This window comes from Cydia strobilella, chromosome 16 (assembly GCF_947568885.1).
Source record: "Cydia strobilella chromosome 16, ilCydStro3.1, whole genome shotgun sequence".
In the NCBI taxonomy this organism is placed as follows: Eukaryota; Metazoa; Arthropoda; class Insecta; order Lepidoptera; family Tortricidae; genus Cydia; species Cydia strobilella.
In genome coordinates this window covers 14,751,989-14,772,054 of record NC_086056.1, presented here as the reverse complement: position 1 = coordinate 14,772,054, position 20,066 = coordinate 14,751,989, and the positions used below count along the sequence as shown (strand labels likewise).

The following is a 20,066-nucleotide window of genomic DNA, read 5'->3' as shown; positions in this document are numbered from 1 at the left end:
CAATGTCAGGAAGATAAGTTTACTTGGTATTCGGGAAGGCGCCGTCCGCGAGGCACACGGCCAGCATGCGCGCGTGGTCGGCGAGGCGGCGGAACGCGTTGTCCAGTTGTGCGTCGGCGCCGAAGTGGCCCGTGTAGCTACACGACCTGGCTGTTCTAACGATAACAATGTCAGGAAGATAAGTTTACTTGGTATTCGCCAGCATGCGCGCGTGGTCGGCGAGGCGGCGGAACGCGTTGTCCAGTTGTGCGTCGGCGCCGAAGTGGCCCGTGTAGCTACACGACCTGGCTGTTCTAACGATAACAATGTCAGGAAGATAAGTTTACTTGGTATTCGCCAGCATGCGCGCGTGGTCGGCGAGGCGGCGGAACGCGTTGTCCAGTTGTGCGTCGGCGCCGAAGTGGCCCGTGTAGCTACACGACCTGGCTGTTCTAACGATAACAATGTCAGGAAGATAAGTTTACTTGGTATTCGGGAAGGCGCCGTCCGCGAGGCACACGGCCAGCATGCGCGCGTGTTTGGCGAGGCGGCGGAACGCGTTGTCCAGTTGTGCGTCGGCGCCGAAGTGGCCCGTGTAGCTACACGACCTGGCTGTTCTAACGATAACAATGTCAGGAAGATAAGTTTACTTGGTATTCGGGAAGGCGCCGTCCGCGAGGCACACGGCCAGCATGCGCGCGTGGTCGGCGAGGCGGCGGAACGCGTTGTCCAGTTGTGCGTCGGCGCCGAAGTGGCCCGTGTAGCTACACGACCTGGCTGTTCTAACGATAACAATGTCAGGAAGATAAGTTTACTTGGTATTCGGGAAGGCGCCGTCCGCGAGGCACACGGCCAGCATGCGCGCGTGGTCGGCGAGGCGGCGGAACGCGTTGTCCAGTTGTGCGTCGGCGCCGAAGTGGCCCGTGTAGCTACACGACCTGGCTGTTCTAACGATAACAATGTCAGGAAGATAAGTTTACTTGGTATTCGGGAAGGCGCCGTCCGCGAGGCACACGGCCAGCATGCGCGCGTGTTTGGCGAGGCGGCGGAACGCGTTGTCCAGTTGTGCGTCGGCGCCGAAGTGGCCCGTGTAGCTACACGACCTGGCTGTTCTAACGATAACAATGTCAGGAAGATAAGTTTACTTGGTATTCGGGAAGGCGCCGTCCGCGAGGCACACGGCCAGCATGCGCGCGTGGTCGGCGAGGCGGCGGAACGCGTTGTCCAGTTGTGCGTCGGCGCCGAAGTGGCCCGTGTAGCGCGGCGCACCCGGACTGTTCTACCGACAACAGAACATGTCAGCGTAACAATATCAAGGTACCTACACTACCGCTCAAAAGTATTTACGCACCCGCAATTTTCACCATACAATTGTATACAAAAATTATTTTCAAAATCATACTCTCCGATCGCAGGCAAATGACTCTCTTACATGTTGGATTGAATTTTTATTTAGGTAAATATATTGAGCCTCAAATTGTTGCCAAAGACATCCTTTAAAATTTTGAGTTTACTTTATGCAACGATTTAAAAAAACCTTACGTACTAGTTCATACAAAATAAAACGATTTTGTACTGGAAAACGATTTATGGATCTTTTTTACGCTTGCCATTTGGTAAATAGGCAATGTACACGAATATTCTGCACATCATTTTGAAGCTGCAAAATTGGTACAAAACCAGGATGGTTGTCAAGCAAATTTGCCTGTCGTTTTAATATCTAGGTTGTAAAAATTAAATATATAATATATATAAAAATAAATAAAAAAATATAATATTATGTAAAAATTAAAATTACAAAAGCTGTGGACCATTTCAGACCCACGGCAGTGTTACCTGCTCAATCGCCTTCATAAGGGGCTGAAACAAGTCCGTGTCATAGTTGGACTTGGCGCCTTGTATGAGGGCCGTGGTCCGCTCGAGACCCATCCCCGTGTCTACGTGGTGCTTGCGAAGCGGCTTCACTGAACCGTCGGCTTCCCTGTGAAACATAACACCGTTGAACAAGATATTGAGTAAATTCAACGTTCCACGATGTCCTGCATTCGGCGACAGACAGAAATAGGTGGCCGCATATGGTCAGAGCTGTTCCCTAGAAGTAGCTACAATCCTCAGTAAGATACCCGATCATATTGTGAATATGACAGAAAACAAGTTCAAAACTATAATAAAAGATACTTTAATAAAGAAAGGCTATTATAGAGTAGACGATTATTTAACAGACAAACACGTATGGTCAGATACCTTATCTGTACAGCTAAGCGTTGCATAAAAGTTATAATTTTATAGACCTATATATTATGTAATTTTAATAGACCTATATATTCAATGTCAACTATTTTTAATTATTCTCTACAATTTTTTTTTTACTTTCAAAAAGTGTTCTGTATGAATCTATTTTGAATAAAAATATTATGATTATGATGAGGAAATCGATGGAATGAGGGAGGAGGCATTTATAAAAATATATCTACTTATATTTCTACTTGATAGAACCGTGGCCTGGCGTGTGTTTGCCTCGGGCGTGGCCTGTTTTCGTAGACCAGGGGCCCGTTCTCAAAAGCTTGATAGCTTGTAATACAAGTGGAAGTCCCTTTCTAACAAAAGCTGTCAAAAAGTGACATCCGCTTGTATTACAAGTTACAAGCTTTTGAGAAACGGGCCCCAAGCTGCTTTTACGCATTCACTGCGAAAGGCAGCAACACGCTAGGCTTTAAGCTGATAACATACGTGTTCCCGCTTTGTAGCGAAAAACGCCTACGAACAGAGAACCCGGCTAGCGGGTCGCAGGCAGTGTACCTATGAATTAAACGGAAATTTTCTTACGAGGCAGTTTGCTCTGTGTGGGCTCGACTTAGAGGAGAAATTACAAGAATATAAGGTACTAGCTTTTGCCCGCGACTTCGTCTGCGTGGACTTAGTAACCCCAGCAAGAGTAAGAATAGCGCCTGGAGAAAGTCTTATAGCAATTATTCAATTTGAGCATATTATGCACACAAATTAGCAATCTCAATTCCACCCCGCTTTTGAGTTTCTTAAGGGATGATTTTCGGGATAAAAATTATCCTATGTCCTTCTCAGGGACTCAACCTATCTCTATGCCAAATTTCATCTAAATCGATTCAGCGGTTTAAGCGTGAAGAGGGAACACACAGACAGACAGACAGACAGACTTTCGCATTTATAATATTAGTATGGATAAACAAGGTATTTAACTTCCTTATTTCGACAATAATATTGTACTGGAGATGTCCACAGCTGAATACACCATTATTTACACGACGGTTATGACTTTCAGCACAGAATAAGTAATAGTATTATCATACAGAACGGCCACGCACAGCCCCGCCCCGATTCGAATTACCTCGCCCCGCGACAGCAGATTGACGACCTTTTGCCGACCGCTCAGTACTGTTTTAAGCAACTTGGCGCAACAGCACAATAGCGCATGCCGCGTGTACAGACGTGCCGTTCACACAAGGAACGCAAGTGATTTTTGATGTATAGCGTGTCCGCCCTGTGTCTTCAGTTAAGTATTTAAATTTTAGTGATTTTATTTTGTTCATTTGACGACAATGTCTGACAGTTGAAAATTGTTCGTTAGAAGTACCAGATCAAATGCAAAATAGATCCTACATTTTAATTTTACGACCAATAGATAATCAATCGAAATTGAAATCATTACCTGTTTCAAATCAATTTTCTACAGTAAGTTTTGTTTAAAAATGTCACATGATTAACAGTAGCTACCATTTTTCCGTGTCTGATCCTACAAATGTAGAAGTTGGTATTCAGACCTAACAAAACCATATCACAGCAAACACCGTCATGACGAAGATTTTTGTTATTATAACAGTAACATTGGTGTCATGTGCGATGAAAAGCCAGGGACAGAGACTACGTAAGCTATTTATTTAAATAATATTTGTAATCTTATACTTTTAAACGAGCAATTCTTGTATATATGTATATATATTTCGGTGATCTCGGAAACGGCTCTAACGATTTCGATGAAACTTGCTACACGGGGGTTTTCGGGGGCGAAAAACCGATCTAGCTAGGTCTTATATGTTTTCCGATCAAAGCTCGGTCTCCCAGATATTCTTTTTAAATACAAAACTCCTTGAGACTTAGACATATTCAATGTAATAAAAATCAAGTTCTATCCAATTTCTATTTTAACGACCAAATCCATTAAATCATTGTCTAAGGACGGGCCTTACGGGCAATAAGAATGGGTCCATTCCAGTACAGCGATGTCACGCACACGAATTCGAACCAATCGTGCACTCGCCACAACGCGATTGGTTTACAAGTTCGCATCACGCGCGCGATCGCAACTTTCGCTTCATCTATTACGTATCGTACCTTTTTTGAGCCTATTTGTATGCCCTACTGGCCAAAGGCCTCTTCCTTTGCTGTATCGTACCCAGTCCGTTAAAAACATTTATTTTCCCCAGCCGACCAAGAGACGACCCCCGAGGTCTCTTACCTCCCAATACAATACAACAACGAGTTATGCACAGAGGCCGCATGCCGGCCGGCGTGCTGGGACAGAATGAGACGCAACACGGGCTACTGCTTCAGCAACGAGCTGTGCGTGTGTTATGACAAGTAACCGTGTTTTATTTGTTAACCTTATAATATAACTAGCTGTAACAACGCCCTCTACCCACAATACAGTACAACAACGAGCAATGCTCAGAGAAAGAATGCCTTAAGGCGTGCTGGGACAAAGTGAGGCGCAACACGGGCTACTGCTTAAGCAACGAGCTGTGCGTGTGTTATGACAAGTAAACTTGTGTTTTATTTGTTCACCTTACAATATAACTAGCTGTAACAACGCCCTCTACTCACAATACAGTACAACAACGAGTTATGCACAGAGAAAGAATGCCTTAAGGCGTGCTGGGACAAAGTGAGACGCAACACGGGCTACTGCTTCAGCAACGAGCTGTGCGTGTGTTATGACAAGTAAACTTGTGTTTTATTTGTTCACCTTACAATAGAACTAGCTGTAACGACGCCCTCTACCTACAACAACGAGTTATGCACAGAGAAAGAATGCCTTAAGGCGTGCTCGGACTGCTCGGACAGAATGAGACGCAACACGGGCTACTGCTTCAGCCCCGACCTGTGCGTGTGTTTTGACAAGTAAACTTATGTCACACTGTGTTTCATTTGTTAACCTTATAATAGAACTAGCTGTAACAACGCCCTCTACCTACAATACAGTACACCAACGAGTTATGCACAGAGAAAGAATGCCTTAAGGCGTGCTCGGACTGCTCGGATAGAATGAGACGCAACACGGGCTACTTTGCATTAATAATATTAGTAGGGAAGTAGGAATATATTTGTCCACCCAGCATTTGGATCTTACTAACGGTGGGACCATTTTGGAGAAGAGCTAATGGACAGGACTCACTGGAGGGATTAGAGGAGGCCTTTGCTAGGAGGCAAACTGAGTTGCGTGATATCTAAAAACAAAAATTTAGTTTCTATGGTTCAATAAAACGAATATATGTGACGTTTTCAATCAATAGGTACCACATTGTCGCTTACCATAAGGACGAAAATTGCTTGCATCTTTATACGAAAAACCTGTGAGAGCGTCCTTATGGCAAGCGACAATGTGGTACCTTTTGCTTGAAAACGACACATATATAGGTATAATATAGCTAGGTATACATTGTTTTTGACTGTTAAAATGATTGTACTGTACACTCACTCAGTAATAAAGGCTATTTTTTTTTTTATCTAGATTTTTATTCAAATTGGCAGAGAATTTGGGTCCGTTAAGTCATAGAACCATTACTTTTAACGATATTTTTTTTTAAATAGTTTCCTCGTACGCGAATCCGCCATGGCGGTACTATGGGGGTAGCTTAGAGAACCATGTAACACCTCTAGAGTTGCAGGCGTCCATAGGCTACGGTGACTGCTGATGTGGTATAAAAAAAAAGAACTACTAATCTACTAACCTGTTGCACTGTATGAAAACAATATTCCATATCTCCGTAAGGCTGCCATCGGGGTTGACATAGTGTATCTCAGTACAGGGTCCGCAGGGCCCAGTGGTGCCCATCTCCCAGAAGTTGTCTGCTGTCCCAAGGGCTTTGAGTCTGCTGGGCTGCACACTGAAATGTAAGGAACAGAGGAGGAGAGGAGTTGTGAATTCTGCAAGTGTTAATCAATTTTTTTTTTTTTTTTTTTTTTTTTATACCACGTCGGTGGCAATCAAGCATACGGCCCGCCTGATGGTAAGCAGTTACCGTAGCCTATGGACGCCTGCAACACCAGAGATATTACACGCGCGTTGCCGACCCTTTAAAAACCTGTACACTCCTTTTTTGAAGAACCCCATACTGTAGCCCCTCGGGAAAACCTCGGCAGGGAGCCGGGAGCTCGGGAGGGAATTTAAAAATAGACTAGACAAACTATGCTAACTGTGCTAAGTGAACTATGATTTAGACGTACCAGCATCAGCTGCCTGTCTAAAATGAAATAATAATAATAATAATAATAACATTTTAGCTTCTAATTTTAAAACTAACACGGGACTTAATCGCGTACAAATTGACGTTTATTTATGGCCTGACGTTTCGAACGTGACGTTACGCAACGGTATGTGTTGTTACGTTACGTTTTGAGTGAAAATCGTGCATTTTAGCTTCATAACACAAATGCCAATGAAAATGGTATGAGCAGAGCGGGCTGGCTCTATTATCATTTTTAGGTAGCGCCCATTTTATTAATAAATCCTAAAACGAAACAGTACTGAGTGTACTTCAAATAACAATTTTCAACTAGCCTTACCCTAGGGATTTCCAAATGTCTCTGCACTCCCTGTCTTCCGTGATGCCAATGATAGGATCACCCTCGAAGTATGTCACGACTAGGTCTTCCGGCTTGAACCGGTATGGGCCTAGGAGCAGGTCCCATGCCATTTTACATGCTTCTTTCTGGAAATATAAATAAACATTCAATGAGAGCTTTTGTAAACTCGATAAACAATACATTCAACTATTTTGACTAGGCTTAAGTTTAAGTTTAGTCTTAAGTTAAGGAATTATTGTATTCTTATTTTTGTATTGACATTTATTGAAATTAAACCTGCCAAGATAAATGCAAATTTGTTTTGTCTAAAAAAAATACAAGGCCTTATTAGGCGCCATTCATTTATTACGTAAGACGATTTTTGCCAGTTATTGATCCCCTCCCACCCTTTGTAAGAAAAAATAAGAATAGGCTGACCCCCTGCCCCCTATATTGGCTACATTACGTAAGAATCTAATAGAAGAAATGAATAGACATTTGGTTCGTTTTACTGTTTATTTTTGGACCATTTATTTGTACCTTCAAAGGTACTGGAGCCCGTCTAAGCTAACTCTGCACCGTGTTTGATAGCATAGAGTGTGGGTCAGTGTCATAATTTCATGGAAATTTAAGAAAATTCGATTTGATTCAATAAAACAAAATAAGATGTTCACCCCCTCCCCCCAAATCGCCGTATGTAATCAAACTTTTATGAAGAAGAGGCACTGCAAAGCTTCATAGATCTTTGGTTTCAGGAAATCCAAGAGCCATCAATACTGATTTGGTTGGCCTTATATGTATAGGTACACTAGATCTAGACATCTAGATTTTTAAGGAAACAAGAAGAACCCCAATTGTACTACTCTATAAAAGCAACATGTGTTACAAATCATACCTTATGATAGTCCCCAAAGGACCAGTTTCCAAGCATTTCAAAGAAGGTATGATGGTGTCCATCAGAGCCGACCACTTCCAGATCATTGTGCTTGCCTCCAACACGGACACACTTCTGAGAGTTGACAGCACGAGGACACGGTGGCTCCACTCGACCGAGGAACACACCTTTAAACTGAAAGGTTCTAAATTAGCCTTTGAGGTTTATTTTTCGAATAATAAGCTTTTAAACTTTGACTCTTGAGAAATGTGCCATTTTCAACCAAAAGAGTACTTATTGTCGCTTGTCAGTAAGGCGCTATTTCCATATAGCTTCAATTAGAAATCAACCTTATCGACAAGCTATCGCTTGTCTGGGGATGGTACCTTTTGGTTGAAAACGTCACAAATGACAAAAGGGATCTGCATTTTATATCATAACTCATTGAAACCCATAGAGAACTACTAAAGGCAGTCATAAAGAGACATTTTCCTCCATTCTAGAATATTATAGGGATATGTATATATATTGTTTACCTGATTCATGCCAGCATTCACGAAGGGCACCGAGGGGTCGCACAGGGGTACCACTGAGCTTGATTTTACATGCTTATGGCCGTGATTATGAACAAAATAGTCGATAAAAGTGCTTCGTATAAAGCTGCTCGACGACTTCATCCGCACCAGCGACTTTTCAAGTCCTACTCTGCTTCGAGCCGGTATTCGTAACATTCTTATAGGTTATACTAATCACACAATAAAATTATGAATTTAATAATAATTCCTTGATCTCAATACATTTTAAGATACATAAATTAATATCGGTTTAGTTTAGCCGCTTTTGTTTACGTAAAAGAAGTTTCTTTTTAAATAATAGATAGGAATCACGCACAGAGATTAAAATCTAAACTGACATTGACATTGACAGAACAGACGACTTTCTATATATAGTTGGTCAAACAATTGGCCGTAAATAAGAACAAAAAAAACTATACTCATCCTTTTCTTTTGGGTGCTAGTACTAGTGTAAGAAAAAGATAGTATGTTTCTCTCTGTCTATGTTTGAAATGAGACAGTCCTTTGACAAACTATACTTACTATACTCTGTGCAGACGACGTAAAGCTCAGAATAATGACTAAAGCATAGAAGTAGGGCAAAAATGCTTCGCAAATATGTATACCCGTACTTTACTTCCTTACGAATTAGATAATGTGCCGAAAAAAGATGCATATATGCTTGTTATTTCTCATTTACGTACGGTGTCATAAGTTTGATAATTTGCTAGGGATGTAACTGTGTCGACTTTTTATATCGATAAATTATGCATAAGTTTATGTGCCGTGTAAAAGAATAATCACGAAATTGGCAAATTGATAATAGTCTGGCTAATGAAAGTTGAACCTGAAAAAACGCGGCAATTTCAAGAAATCTGTAGCAGGCGGCTCGTTGAAATGAAATGAAAGGCGTGGAATACAAGGATTGCATAACTTTTATGCTTTTTATAATTTTCATATTCTAAAAATCATTAAAAAGTATAAAAATTATGCAATCCTTGGAATCAAAGAGCCGCCTGATATGAGGATTAATGCATGTACCTAATATAGCTTTTATCTCATTTGCAGTCTACCACTCAGAACCGTCTAACTATACCTCTCGTTTTTTTATCATTAGAAAGAAGGCGAGCGATCTTAACGTGTCGTTTTATCGAAAAACACTTTGAAAATAAGTCACAACAAATATAATATACGATCATTTACATACTATGGCTTTCATAAGTAAAATATTGCTATAACTTACTTATGAAACTTACTTGTCAATAAAAAGACACGTGGAAATGGTTTACCGTTTTTTCTAATGCTAAAAGACTAAGTATAGTTTCTAGTCATGTACAGTCAGCTGCAGAGAAAAGGCACCCCCCTGCATACAAAGTTCTGTAAATTAGTATGGACGTGGGGTACCTTTTCTCTGCAGCTGACTGTACCAAATAGGAAATGAAAAAAAAAAACGTTCGTGTAATATATTTTTTTAATTTAATAATAGGGAATATTACGCGACACTCGGCATAGGTGGCGCCACTATCACAATCTGAGGGTCTATCGCGAAACAAGAAAATCGAACTTTCGTTATCTAACATCTCTGTCACTCTTGCGTATTCGAGCGATAAAGAGGCAGCTAGATAACGAAATTTCGGATTCGAGTTTTCCGGTAGGTCCCCTGAAAACTTGTCAAAAACCTGTTAAAGGTACAGTATGAATAAGTTACTCTACGGTGCACTAAAAAAGCTAGTGCTGCACTCTGGTGGCAGAACATTGCAGTAATATCCCCTATTCCTCGTCCTTTGGAAATCTGAAATAAAAAGTTGAGTTTTGTGACCAACAATATTAATAAAAGGAACATTCATCAATGATCATTAATGTCTTTTTTATTAGGGTTCCGTACCCAAAGGGTAAAAACGGGACCCTATTACTAATACTTCGCTGTCCGTCTGTCTGTCACCAGGCTGTATCTCATGAACCGTGATAGCTAGACAGTTGAAATTTTCACAGATGATGTATTTCTGTTGCCGCTATAACAACAAATACTAAAAAATACGGTCCCCTTGTGGCCGCCTCTCCCCTAGCCGCCTACGGTATATAAATGAGACCGTAAAAAGGGGAAAGGCGGCAACAAATATAATGTTACTATGGGTGTAAAAGTTATAGAATGCTTAGCATACATACCTTCATATACTATGAAGGATTCTTCATCCTCGCTCTCTCTGGACCTCTACTCTACTCCAGGGCCAGAGGAGCCTCAGTCTCTGCTTCGCTTAATTTATGGCGGCTGTATTATCGCACCGAGATCTGTGGGTGAAATTGCTCTATGAACATGGTATTCTCCTAACAATTAACCCCACACATAAATATAACATCTTTACTAGCGAGCCACATCTTACCCGGCCGGATGTAGGATATATCAGCTACCAATGTAGCCGCCCTTCGCAAAGTGTGTGCTCAGTACATGCATAATACGTGCTGATAATGGAATACCAAGCGACCGTAGTTATCTCTGCACTCCTGCACAGGATAAAGGAGAACCTAGCAGCCAAGGCCACAGAACTCCTAGAGTCGGCCACCGTTGTGGTCACTCTTACATATTGATAAAGGAGACGTCAGCAGCCGAAGCCACCCCTCTCCTACATAATCTATAAATTACCTAGTCCGCCTTACCTAAGATGGGCTCCACACAACTTCCACGGCGGAGACCGTAGCAAGTTGTACTCACACAAACTTATTGCTTCCACGGCGGAGACCGTGGCAAGCCGAAACAAATAAGGAGATAATCGTATAGAGAAACCATACCACCACTGCGAGCCACTAAGCAGATAAAATACTTAGCTTTAGATGATTCTGGACAGCTGTAGACTTCCTCACTTTATATCACTTTCGAGAACTCGCGCGCCTTGCTCATTCACACGCGCCATATTGTCTTTTACTGCTTTAACCTTCACATCGGATTAACTTACCACAATTCCACCTAGAGGGCGCTGTTAGGTGTTGCCGCAAGGAAATTCGTCTTGGGCGTTATAAATTCGCGTCTGTCGCGACACTCCCCGCCTCAGGCAGAAGCACAGCGACTAGATTGCTGGTCCATTCTTTAATCTTTTCAAGGGCCCGAAGAGCTGCGGCTCTTTTAGGTCTTGATTCGTCTTCTTGTCCTTCTGGCGCAATTTCCTCCAAGTGGTGTAGCTCGGGATCAGTGTGGTCGTAATACTCGGGGTCGACGACCGCGAGTGGTTCTGGTTCGGACATAGACTTAGGCTTAGGCTCGTTTAACTTACTAGATGTAGACTCTACTACTTGTTTGAAGGAACTCCTTTCCTCTACTGGCGAGGCATAGGGTAGAACTTCTTCTTCTGGATCATCTCTAGCTGTTACTGGAGTGAATCTTTGTTCAGAAGGAGACTCAGCAACGTCTTGGACGTCAACGTTCCCGCAAGATGGAGGTGGAAGGTCAGGAAGCTGCAGAGGTTCTTCTGCGCTTTCGTTATAAGGTGATGTTTGTTTACAGTGTTCTTCTCCCTCTTCGATCTCTAAAGGGTAGAGATGCGTGATAGATCTTGTGTATTCGGTATCTCCTACTCGTACCGTGGCAACCCTACATAATCCATCGGCGCTTTCCCTTAAAGATACTATTTTCCCAACTTTCCAGTTGATCCTATTCCTCGTGTCACCTTTAATCTGCACGATTTGACCTATCTTCGGTTCTAACTTTGAAGTCACCCTAGGTTCTTTAGGGTGGTGGGAATATCTTTCTCTCAAATTTAGGAGGTACCTGTTCTCAAACATCTCTTTAAACTCTCGTAGAATTATCTGTGCTTTCTTCCAACCTTTAATTAGGTTATCTTTAGTCACCGTCCCTTGTGACGTAGGATCCTTATTCGACGTTTCCATAGTAATACACTTTCCCATGGTAAGGAAGTCTGATGGTTTTAGTACATGATCAGGCTCTGAATCCACGTATGTTAATGGTCTTGTTTTCAGAACTGCTTCAATTTCTTTTACCGCTGTAACGAGCTGGCTGTCGTTCAATAGATGTTTCTGTAAAGTTTTCTTCATACAGTTCTTAACTAAACCGACCAATCTTTCGTAGAAACCTCCATGCCATGGTGCTAACTGTGGTATAAATTTCCATCTTATCTCCTTATCTAAGCAGTATGGGATCTGAAGAATCTCTGAGAGTAACTTATAGTGAGCCGCGTTATCAGACGTTATCAAAGAAGGTACTCCTCTTGTTGAGATCATTCTACGTAAGGCCATTAAACCTTCTTCCGCCGTTAGGTCCTTTACAACTTCTAGATGAATGGCTCTTACAGCTAAACATGTGTAGAGGCTAATCCACCTTTTGCAACTGCCATTCCCATTGTTAACTAGAAGTGGTCCCAGGTAGTCTGTGCCAACGTATGTAAATGGAGAACTATAATTAACCCTCTCTTTCGGTAAAGCAGGAGTTTCCGGTAGTTTATATGGCCCTCCGTCATGTTTCTTACATTCAGGACATTTCCTCAAAATATTTTGAACTTTGCTTCTTCCTTGTGGTATCCAGTAAGTTTCCCTTATCTTGCTTAACGTGTGACTCACGCCAACATGCATATTTTCTCGATGAATCTTCATTATAGTTTCGTTGGTGAAGTCTGAATTTTTCGGTATAAGTATAGGGTAGCGTTTATCAAATGACCAGTCTGCATGTTTCATACGACCTTTACATCTTAGTAAGTCATCTATGTCTTTAAATACGCCTAAATTCAAACTTAAACTAGTTACTTTTCCTTCTACCTCTAGAGGAAAGTATTCAGCTTGAATTTCTTTCAACCTTAGAAACTTATCATCTGGCGTCTGATCATTTTCTTGTGCGGTTACTTCTTTTGCGGTTGCACTATGTCTCGTTTCCATCAGACTAACATCGGGTATGTCTGGATCAACTGTTTCCATCGGTTCTTCTTCTTGGATTCCAAGACCCTCCCCAATCAAGAGAGAACTGGTTGGTCCACTGCTAGTTGTAGTTGGCCACGTCTTAGGATCTTCTACTATAAATTGTGGACCAGTCAGCCATTTCTCTCTGTCCTCTCTCGAACAGGTGGGTCTGGTGCCTACGTCTGCTGGATTCAGGTCTGTTGAAAGGTATCTGATCTCCAGATCTTTATTCTTTCTGATCTCTTCTACCCGCCTGGCAACGAAGGGTGGCAACAGTTTATCAGATTTGCACCATTCTACAACAATCTGGCTGTCGGTCCACAAGACTTGCCTTACTATCTTCTGCTGAAGAAACTTAAGAACGAACTTTATTAGCCTACTGCCAATCAGTACTCCTAAAAGTTCCAGACGGGGTATCTTGAGACTCTCCTGGTCTTTTACCGGTATCAGACGGGATTTTCCCATAATGAAACTTCTCTTTGAACCGCAAACTAAAAAAACTGATGCTGCATAAGCCTGTAGAGAGGCATCTGTGAAACAGTGTAGTTGGTAGTTCCTTTCCATTGGTGTCTTTATGTAGCATCTGTCCACCGACACTTCTCCAATGGCTTTCAAATTCTGTCGGATTATGTTCCATTCTTCCGTTAGTTCGCTTGATAACGGTGAGTCCCATAATACTCCAGCCTTCCAAAGTCTTTGTAGAAAAAGTTTAGACGCTAGGGTATAGGGTGCAGCATAACCACATGGATCGTAGATTGATGCGATAGTCTTCAGTACTCCTCTTTTTGTTACCGCTTCCTCTTGCAAGTTAGGCTTCAACTGAAGAGTATCCCTTTTGATGTCCCATTCTAACCCAAGTACCTTTACTTTATCTTTTTTATATGTATCAGAAACCTTCTTCATGAATTCCTTAGAATTCGAACTCCAATCCCTGAGTGACATTGAAATATCTTGAAAAGACCCTTTTAGGTTTCTGTAGAGCTCCATCGCTTCATCCGTAGTGTTGGAACCCGATACAAAGTTATCTACATATATGTCATTCGCTTTCTGTTTGACTTGTTGGTCTTCCGCTTTGGACAGGTGGTGTTTGATAGTTGCATTAAGTAAAAACGGTGAAGAAATGACGCCGAATGGTACTCTACAAAATCTAAGGTATAGTAGGTTGTCCTGAGATACCGGTTTAGAGGTATCTTTGAGCCACAAGAATCTGGTAACATCACGATCCTTTTCATGCAACGCCATCTGTAAAAAAGCTTTCTCAATATCTGAGGTTAAACCTATTTGATGGGTTCTAAATTTTATAAGTAAGCCAGTGAGGTCTTCTAACATGAGTGGTCCTCTGTACAAACATTCGTTCAGACTTTTCGTATCCTTGCTACTCTTAGAGCTAGCATCATAAACTATCCTCATAGGTTTCCCTCGATGATGTACTCCGTGGAAAGGTAAGTAATGCACGAGGTTACCCATTGACATTCTTGAAGTAGGTACTATTTCTATTATACCTTTATCTAATTGTTGTTTAAAAGTATCGCTATACGCTAGTAACGTGTCTTGATCCATACGCTTCAATAAGCTTGATAAGCGACCAAAGGCCATTCCAAAATTGTTAGGTAAGTCAGGTGGATAAGTTATCCAAGGCCAGCTTACCGTGTAACGATTATTTAGGTTAACTGTAGTATCGTTGAAATACTTGATCGCTTCTTCTTCTCTAGTTGCTCTTGGGGAATCACTGATACCTATACATTCTAGTTCCCAAAGGCTCTTTATGTCAGCATCACAAAGAGGTGGGTCTGGTTGATGAAGCTTCGTTTCAATGCAAGTCTGAGTGTAAGTCACTACGTACGGTTCGTCACTAAGTTGTGATTCTGTTCTACCACTTATTATCCAACCAAGGGCAGAGTCGATCAGAAACAGGTTACTGTCCAATTGTACTTTCTTCTCATAGGTTATGTTACAATAGTACTCATTTCCGACCAGAATCTGTACTGGTCCGCTTAACGAACCGTCATCCGCTAGTACATATGTCTCCGGTAAGTCCTTCATCTTGACATTAGGTATGTACCCTCTTGAAATACGTTCTACGCAGTTAACCCGTATAACTATCTTCTTATTTGTTCTTGACAGCAACTGTAGAGTAACTATAGGGCTGTGTATTTCTTTAGGAGGATCATCACCAAAGGTGAACACTACTAAATGACTTTCTTCTTCGACGGGAAGCTTCAATTCTTTGGCCGTTTGAAACGTGACATAGGAGCGTTGAGAACCGGGATCTAAAAGAAGTCTATATTTATATTGTTTATTTTTATCATCTAAGGGGTTTGCATAAACTATTGCTGTTTGGAGCGTTGTAATACCCTCTTCTAGGACAGTCACAACTGTTTCTTCACCGGGCCTTCCTTCTGAAAATTTAAAGGACATAAAGCTCGGTTATGCAGTACTTCACCGTGGCAAACGGTACACTTACGACCGATCTTGCAATCTTTCATAAAGTGATTTAACTTAAAACATAGGAAGCATCGTTTTCCTAGTCGTTTCTTTCTTTCTACCAAGGTAGTAGCTTCAGTGCATTTGTCATTAAAGTGATTCCCTTTGCAAAAGACGCATACCCATTCTTTCTTCTCTCCAGAGGGGCCTGGCTGAGGTTCGGATTGACCTTTATTTGAAGTTTGAGTTTGGTCCGGTCTGTTCCCTTTATTCTGTTTCTTAAAACCAATAAACTTCTTGATCTGCACCGATCTTCTATCAAAGCCTCCTTGTTGGTTTTGTTTCTTCTGGTTACTGTGTTGTGGTTGGGGTTGGTTTGCGTATTTCGCACGTTTTGCGTTTATATGAAGAGTTCCAACGGTACTATCTTCCGTTTCATGAGGGCGTTTCCTGCCCGAGATCCTTTCTGAATCCTCCTTAGCGGTGATAATTCTATCTAACTGGCCTCTGAGTTCCTGTATAGATTCATCATTAACTTTTAGTTTTATTTCGTATACTAGTTCCGAAGGAAATTTCTCCAATAGCATGAATCGTAGATGATTGTGGTTAATATCTTCACCTAACGACTCTAAAATTTTAAGATGCTTCTCAATTTCGTTGAATGTCTTCCTGCAATCTTCAGCGGAGCCTTTTGCCATCTTAACCTTATATAGTGCAGCATAGTGTGCATCTATTAAATGAGACGTCTTGCCAAACCGCTCTTTCAATATCGAAACTGCGATATCATAGTTGGCATTAGTAGTTGACAGTCCGTCAATGGCTTTCTTGGCATCTCCTGCCACTGAAGTCTTAAGATATGATAGCTTGTCCACTTCAGGCAGGTTCCTTGAATCGATGTTGCTTCTGAAGACGTCCCAGAATTCACACCAGGCTAGTACGTCCCCGCTGTACACCGGCAGTTGAAGTTTAGGAAGTCGGCACGAGGAGTTCGGTTCTGTTAGTTTCTCGGAAGGTTTGTTCGTCGAAGTCACTTGGTCGATCTTCACCTTAAGCTCCGCTAAAGTCTCCTCGGCTTGAAGTTGTACTTCACTTATTAAGCAGATTTCATCGGACGCGGGAGTCGAAGCTAGTCTGAAATATTCTATCAGGTCGCTGCCAAGCCTTTTCAGAGACGCTTCCAATTTACTGTATGCAATTTGAGCCTGCATTAAGTTTTCTGAATTTACTATATCAGGAATTATTTCTAAGTCCGTAGTGAGTTTATCGTTAATGAGCCTAAGCCTTCTTAAAAGAATGTCGTCCATTTTGATGTTTTGTTTAAGCTTTAGTCTTGTCTAAGCCTGTAAAGTACAGAGACAAACCTATATAACCTAAATTCCTTTAATCTAAAATTTTAATGATATTAACTCCATAATTTTATTTTATAATAATTTAGTTTTATTAATTTTTTAGTAATTTCATTCATTATTTATTTTAATAAAATCAAATATTGAAATCAAGGTTCAACTAAAGACCCTTACAAGCCTTTCAAATTTGAAACTTAAAGAGATAAAGTTGAATCCAATTTACTTTATCTAATTAAAATCATTGACTTAATCGAATAAAAGTTTCCTTCAAAATTACCATGAAAGAAGACAAAATAAAAGTGATTAACAACATAACATACATACTGACATATGAATGTGCTCGGCGACCTATCTTTCTTTTATATCATTTATAGGTTCCACCAGGCCAAGCCTGAGGCCTTGTTAAAATCAGTAAGTGACGATGACGTTTGTACACTGTTACCACAATACAAAATCTACCGTTAACGTTAGCTACCACTTGAACTCTTGAAATAATTATTATTATTTTATTTGCTTCACTTGTTTGATTATTTATTGGTATTTGAACACTTGAAAGAAACACTTATTCAATAAATCCAGGAACACATAATTATAATTATAATACCTGCAAAGAAAGTGTCAGCTTATATCTATACACAGCACAATTGTTATGAATGATATAATATAACATAACCTGGAGTAGCTAATTTATGTAAAATAAATTGGGTATAAATTCCCTCAAGTAATTTTAGTTCAAATGACAGGTACTAAATCTTTCCATATCTGTGATTATTCAAAATAACCTCAAATAAAACTTTACTTATGAACTCATAAGATCAATTAGAAGGGAAGTTAACTGTATTTTGAATTTCCAATAAGAGTATAATGAAATGGAAAAATACCGAACTATCTATCTTAGAACCCGTGAGAATGTTCTAAAAGGTCCTGTAACTTGTGAAAATATTAAGATCCGCCATGTTCTAGAAGTTTCTACGACTGAACTTTATTACCATACCGTATAAGCTTATTTCATCTCGTAAATTTCTAGAAAGTTAAAACAATTCAATAAAAGGATGAAATAGACCCGTAATTCACACAATAACGAAAGAAACTTCATTAAATTTAATACTTTTCTTTGTTTTAACCTTAAAATAATCATGGCCACCGCATGGTTGTCCTCGACCACGCCGGTGTAAATGATGATCCTGTACCTATATTTTAGAATAAGGTACTATCACTACAAAGAAAATGTTTAAAAACTTACCGAGATAGTCTAGTCCGAGTAACTTTGTATAATCAGGGGTTTTTGTCAAATCCGAGGTTGTCTTGTCCGGTATGGTTGGCGGCGACGAATTCCCTGTACCTTTAAATTTTGAGCCTTCTCGGGGAAGCTTGCGACTGTATCAGGACCGGCCACCAACAATTTAAAATGGCGAAGCGAGTAAAGTGTAAGGTTCAGCAGTCAATGTTGCCAAAGTCGACTCAACTTCTCCCTAAATTTTTATCAAATACGGAACGAATCTCGAACTCTTGTTGAAAATTCTCACGTTTTCTAAGCTAATTCCTTGTAAATGATGATAGACTCTATTTCTTGGAACCAGATAAAAGGTATAATATGATACACGAAGCAAATAAAGAGTATACAAACTCTCATTTACTACGCGTATATTTCTTATAAGATACCAATTAGTCATTATGATTCTTTTTTACCTTCTTATCATACTCCTTTTGAATGTGCTAATCTTTTAAAAATATTAAACAATCAATTTATCTTAAATTCATAAACTTAAATATATTACCTCTTTATCACTAGGTATAGTTTGCTACAACGTAACTATCTAACCGTCTAATTGGTAATTAATTATCGCATAACTTTTCAAAGTCGAATCCACTAACCACTTAGTAACTAAATTTTTTCCTTTTCTTTAGTTATCTTGATAGTCCCGATGATCTATGTATTTCCGCCGACTTCTTGGGTAGTCTTCCTGAAGTGGCAACACCTGTCGCTGACTTCGGGCCTTTTCTAGGTGTCTAGCCTAGTCTATTCTTGCGATTATGTTGGTAACTCTAAGGTACTATTACTCAATAGTATCACTTAATATAAAAATAATAAGTATCATAATTGATAAATACAGACAAATGCTTCAGTAAATTTTATTTTTATCTCTGTATATTCTTCTTGCTAGTTAGCTTCTCCTTTCTAATTGGAAAATAAATACATCTTTAATAGAAACGTCTTTCTGCCATTTCCGTTCACCATGATGCAATTTCTTCATGTTGGCAGTCCGTACAATGTCTATTTTCTGCCGGTTACGCGAATAAAAACATGACCTTTTTTACTCAAATTATCTTCAATTAGTAAGTATTAATGCCAGCCTCTTTATTTAATCGAGCCCAAATTAATGCCGAACCAGACATCGTAAGAAAATACCTTAAAACGTATACATCAAATATAAAACTTTCGCTACTCGTAGCGCCATCTATAATTTTCGATTGTAAATGTATGCCTATAGTGAAGATGTATGCTTTGCATTCTTTATATGTATAATATAAGCCTTGGTTCTTTATCTGCTGCATCCCAGCATTGACCACCATTGTGGCCGCCTCTCCCCTAGCCGCCTACGGTATATAAATGAGACCGTAAAAAGGGGAAAGGCGGCAACAAATATAATGTTACTATGGGTGTAAAAGTTATAGAATGCTTAGCATACATACCTTCATATACTATGAAGGATTCTTCATCCTCGCTCTCTCTGGACCTCTACTCTACTCCAGGGCCAGAGGAGCCTCAGTCTCTGCTTCGCTTAATTTATGGCGGCTGTATTATCGCACCGAGATCTGTGGGTGAAATTGCTCTATGAACATGGTATTCTCCTAACAATTAACCCCACACATAAATATAACATCTTTACTAGCGAGCCACATCTTACCCGGCCGGATGTAGGATATATCAGCTACCAATGTAGCCGCCCTTCGCAAAGTGTGTGCTCAGTACATGCATAATACGTGCTGATAATGGAATACCAAGCGACCGTAGTTATCTCTGCACTCCTGCACAGGATAAAGGAGAACCTAGCAGCCAAGGCCACAGAACTCCTAGAGTCGGCCACCGTTGTGGTCACTCTTACATATTGATAAAGGAGACGTCAGCAGCCGAAGCCACCCCTCTCCTACATAATCTATAAATTACCT

At 40.6% G+C, this 20,066-nt stretch overlaps 3 protein-coding genes across 3 annotated transcripts in view; all 3 read right to left on the bottom strand.

The window, feature by feature from the left end:
* LOC134748656 (alanine--tRNA ligase, mitochondrial) overlaps positions 1–8,568 on the bottom strand; it is a 28,328-nt gene extending 19,760 nt beyond the window's left edge. The window contains exons 1-6 of the mRNA XM_063683451.1: positions 8,209–8,568; positions 7,694–7,867; positions 6,799–6,944; positions 5,964–6,119; positions 1,816–1,960; positions 1,125–1,258 (exon numbers count right to left, since the gene is read on the bottom strand). Of these exons, the coding sequence (XP_063539521.1) occupies positions 1,125–1,258; positions 1,816–1,960; positions 5,964–6,119; positions 6,799–6,944; positions 7,694–7,867; positions 8,209–8,403 (950 nt within the window). The 5' untranslated portion in view covers positions 8,404–8,568. The remainder of the gene's footprint in view (positions 1–1,124; positions 1,259–1,815; positions 1,961–5,963; positions 6,120–6,798; positions 6,945–7,693; positions 7,868–8,208) is intronic.
* Positions 8,569–10,443: 1,875 nt separating this feature from the next.
* Positions 10,444–12,174, bottom strand: LOC134748169 (uncharacterized). Its single transcript, XM_063682881.1, has 2 exons — positions 11,178–12,174; positions 10,444–10,515 (listed from the first exon to the last, which is right to left on the bottom strand). The coding sequence occupies exon 1, from the start codon at positions 12,121–12,123 to the stop codon at positions 11,236–11,238; it is 888 nt and encodes a 295-aa protein (XP_063538951.1). The 5' UTR covers positions 12,124–12,174; the 3' UTR covers positions 10,444–10,515; positions 11,178–11,235.
* LOC134748553 (uncharacterized) lies at positions 12,144–16,853 on the bottom strand. The gene is made up of 3 exons (XM_063683341.1): positions 15,590–16,853; positions 12,793–15,524; positions 12,144–12,161 (listed from the first exon to the last, which is right to left on the bottom strand). The coding sequence occupies exons 1-3, from the start codon at positions 16,851–16,853 to the stop codon at positions 12,144–12,146; spliced, it is 4,014 nt and encodes a 1,337-aa protein (XP_063539411.1).
* Positions 16,854–20,066: the final 3,213 nt, after the last annotated feature.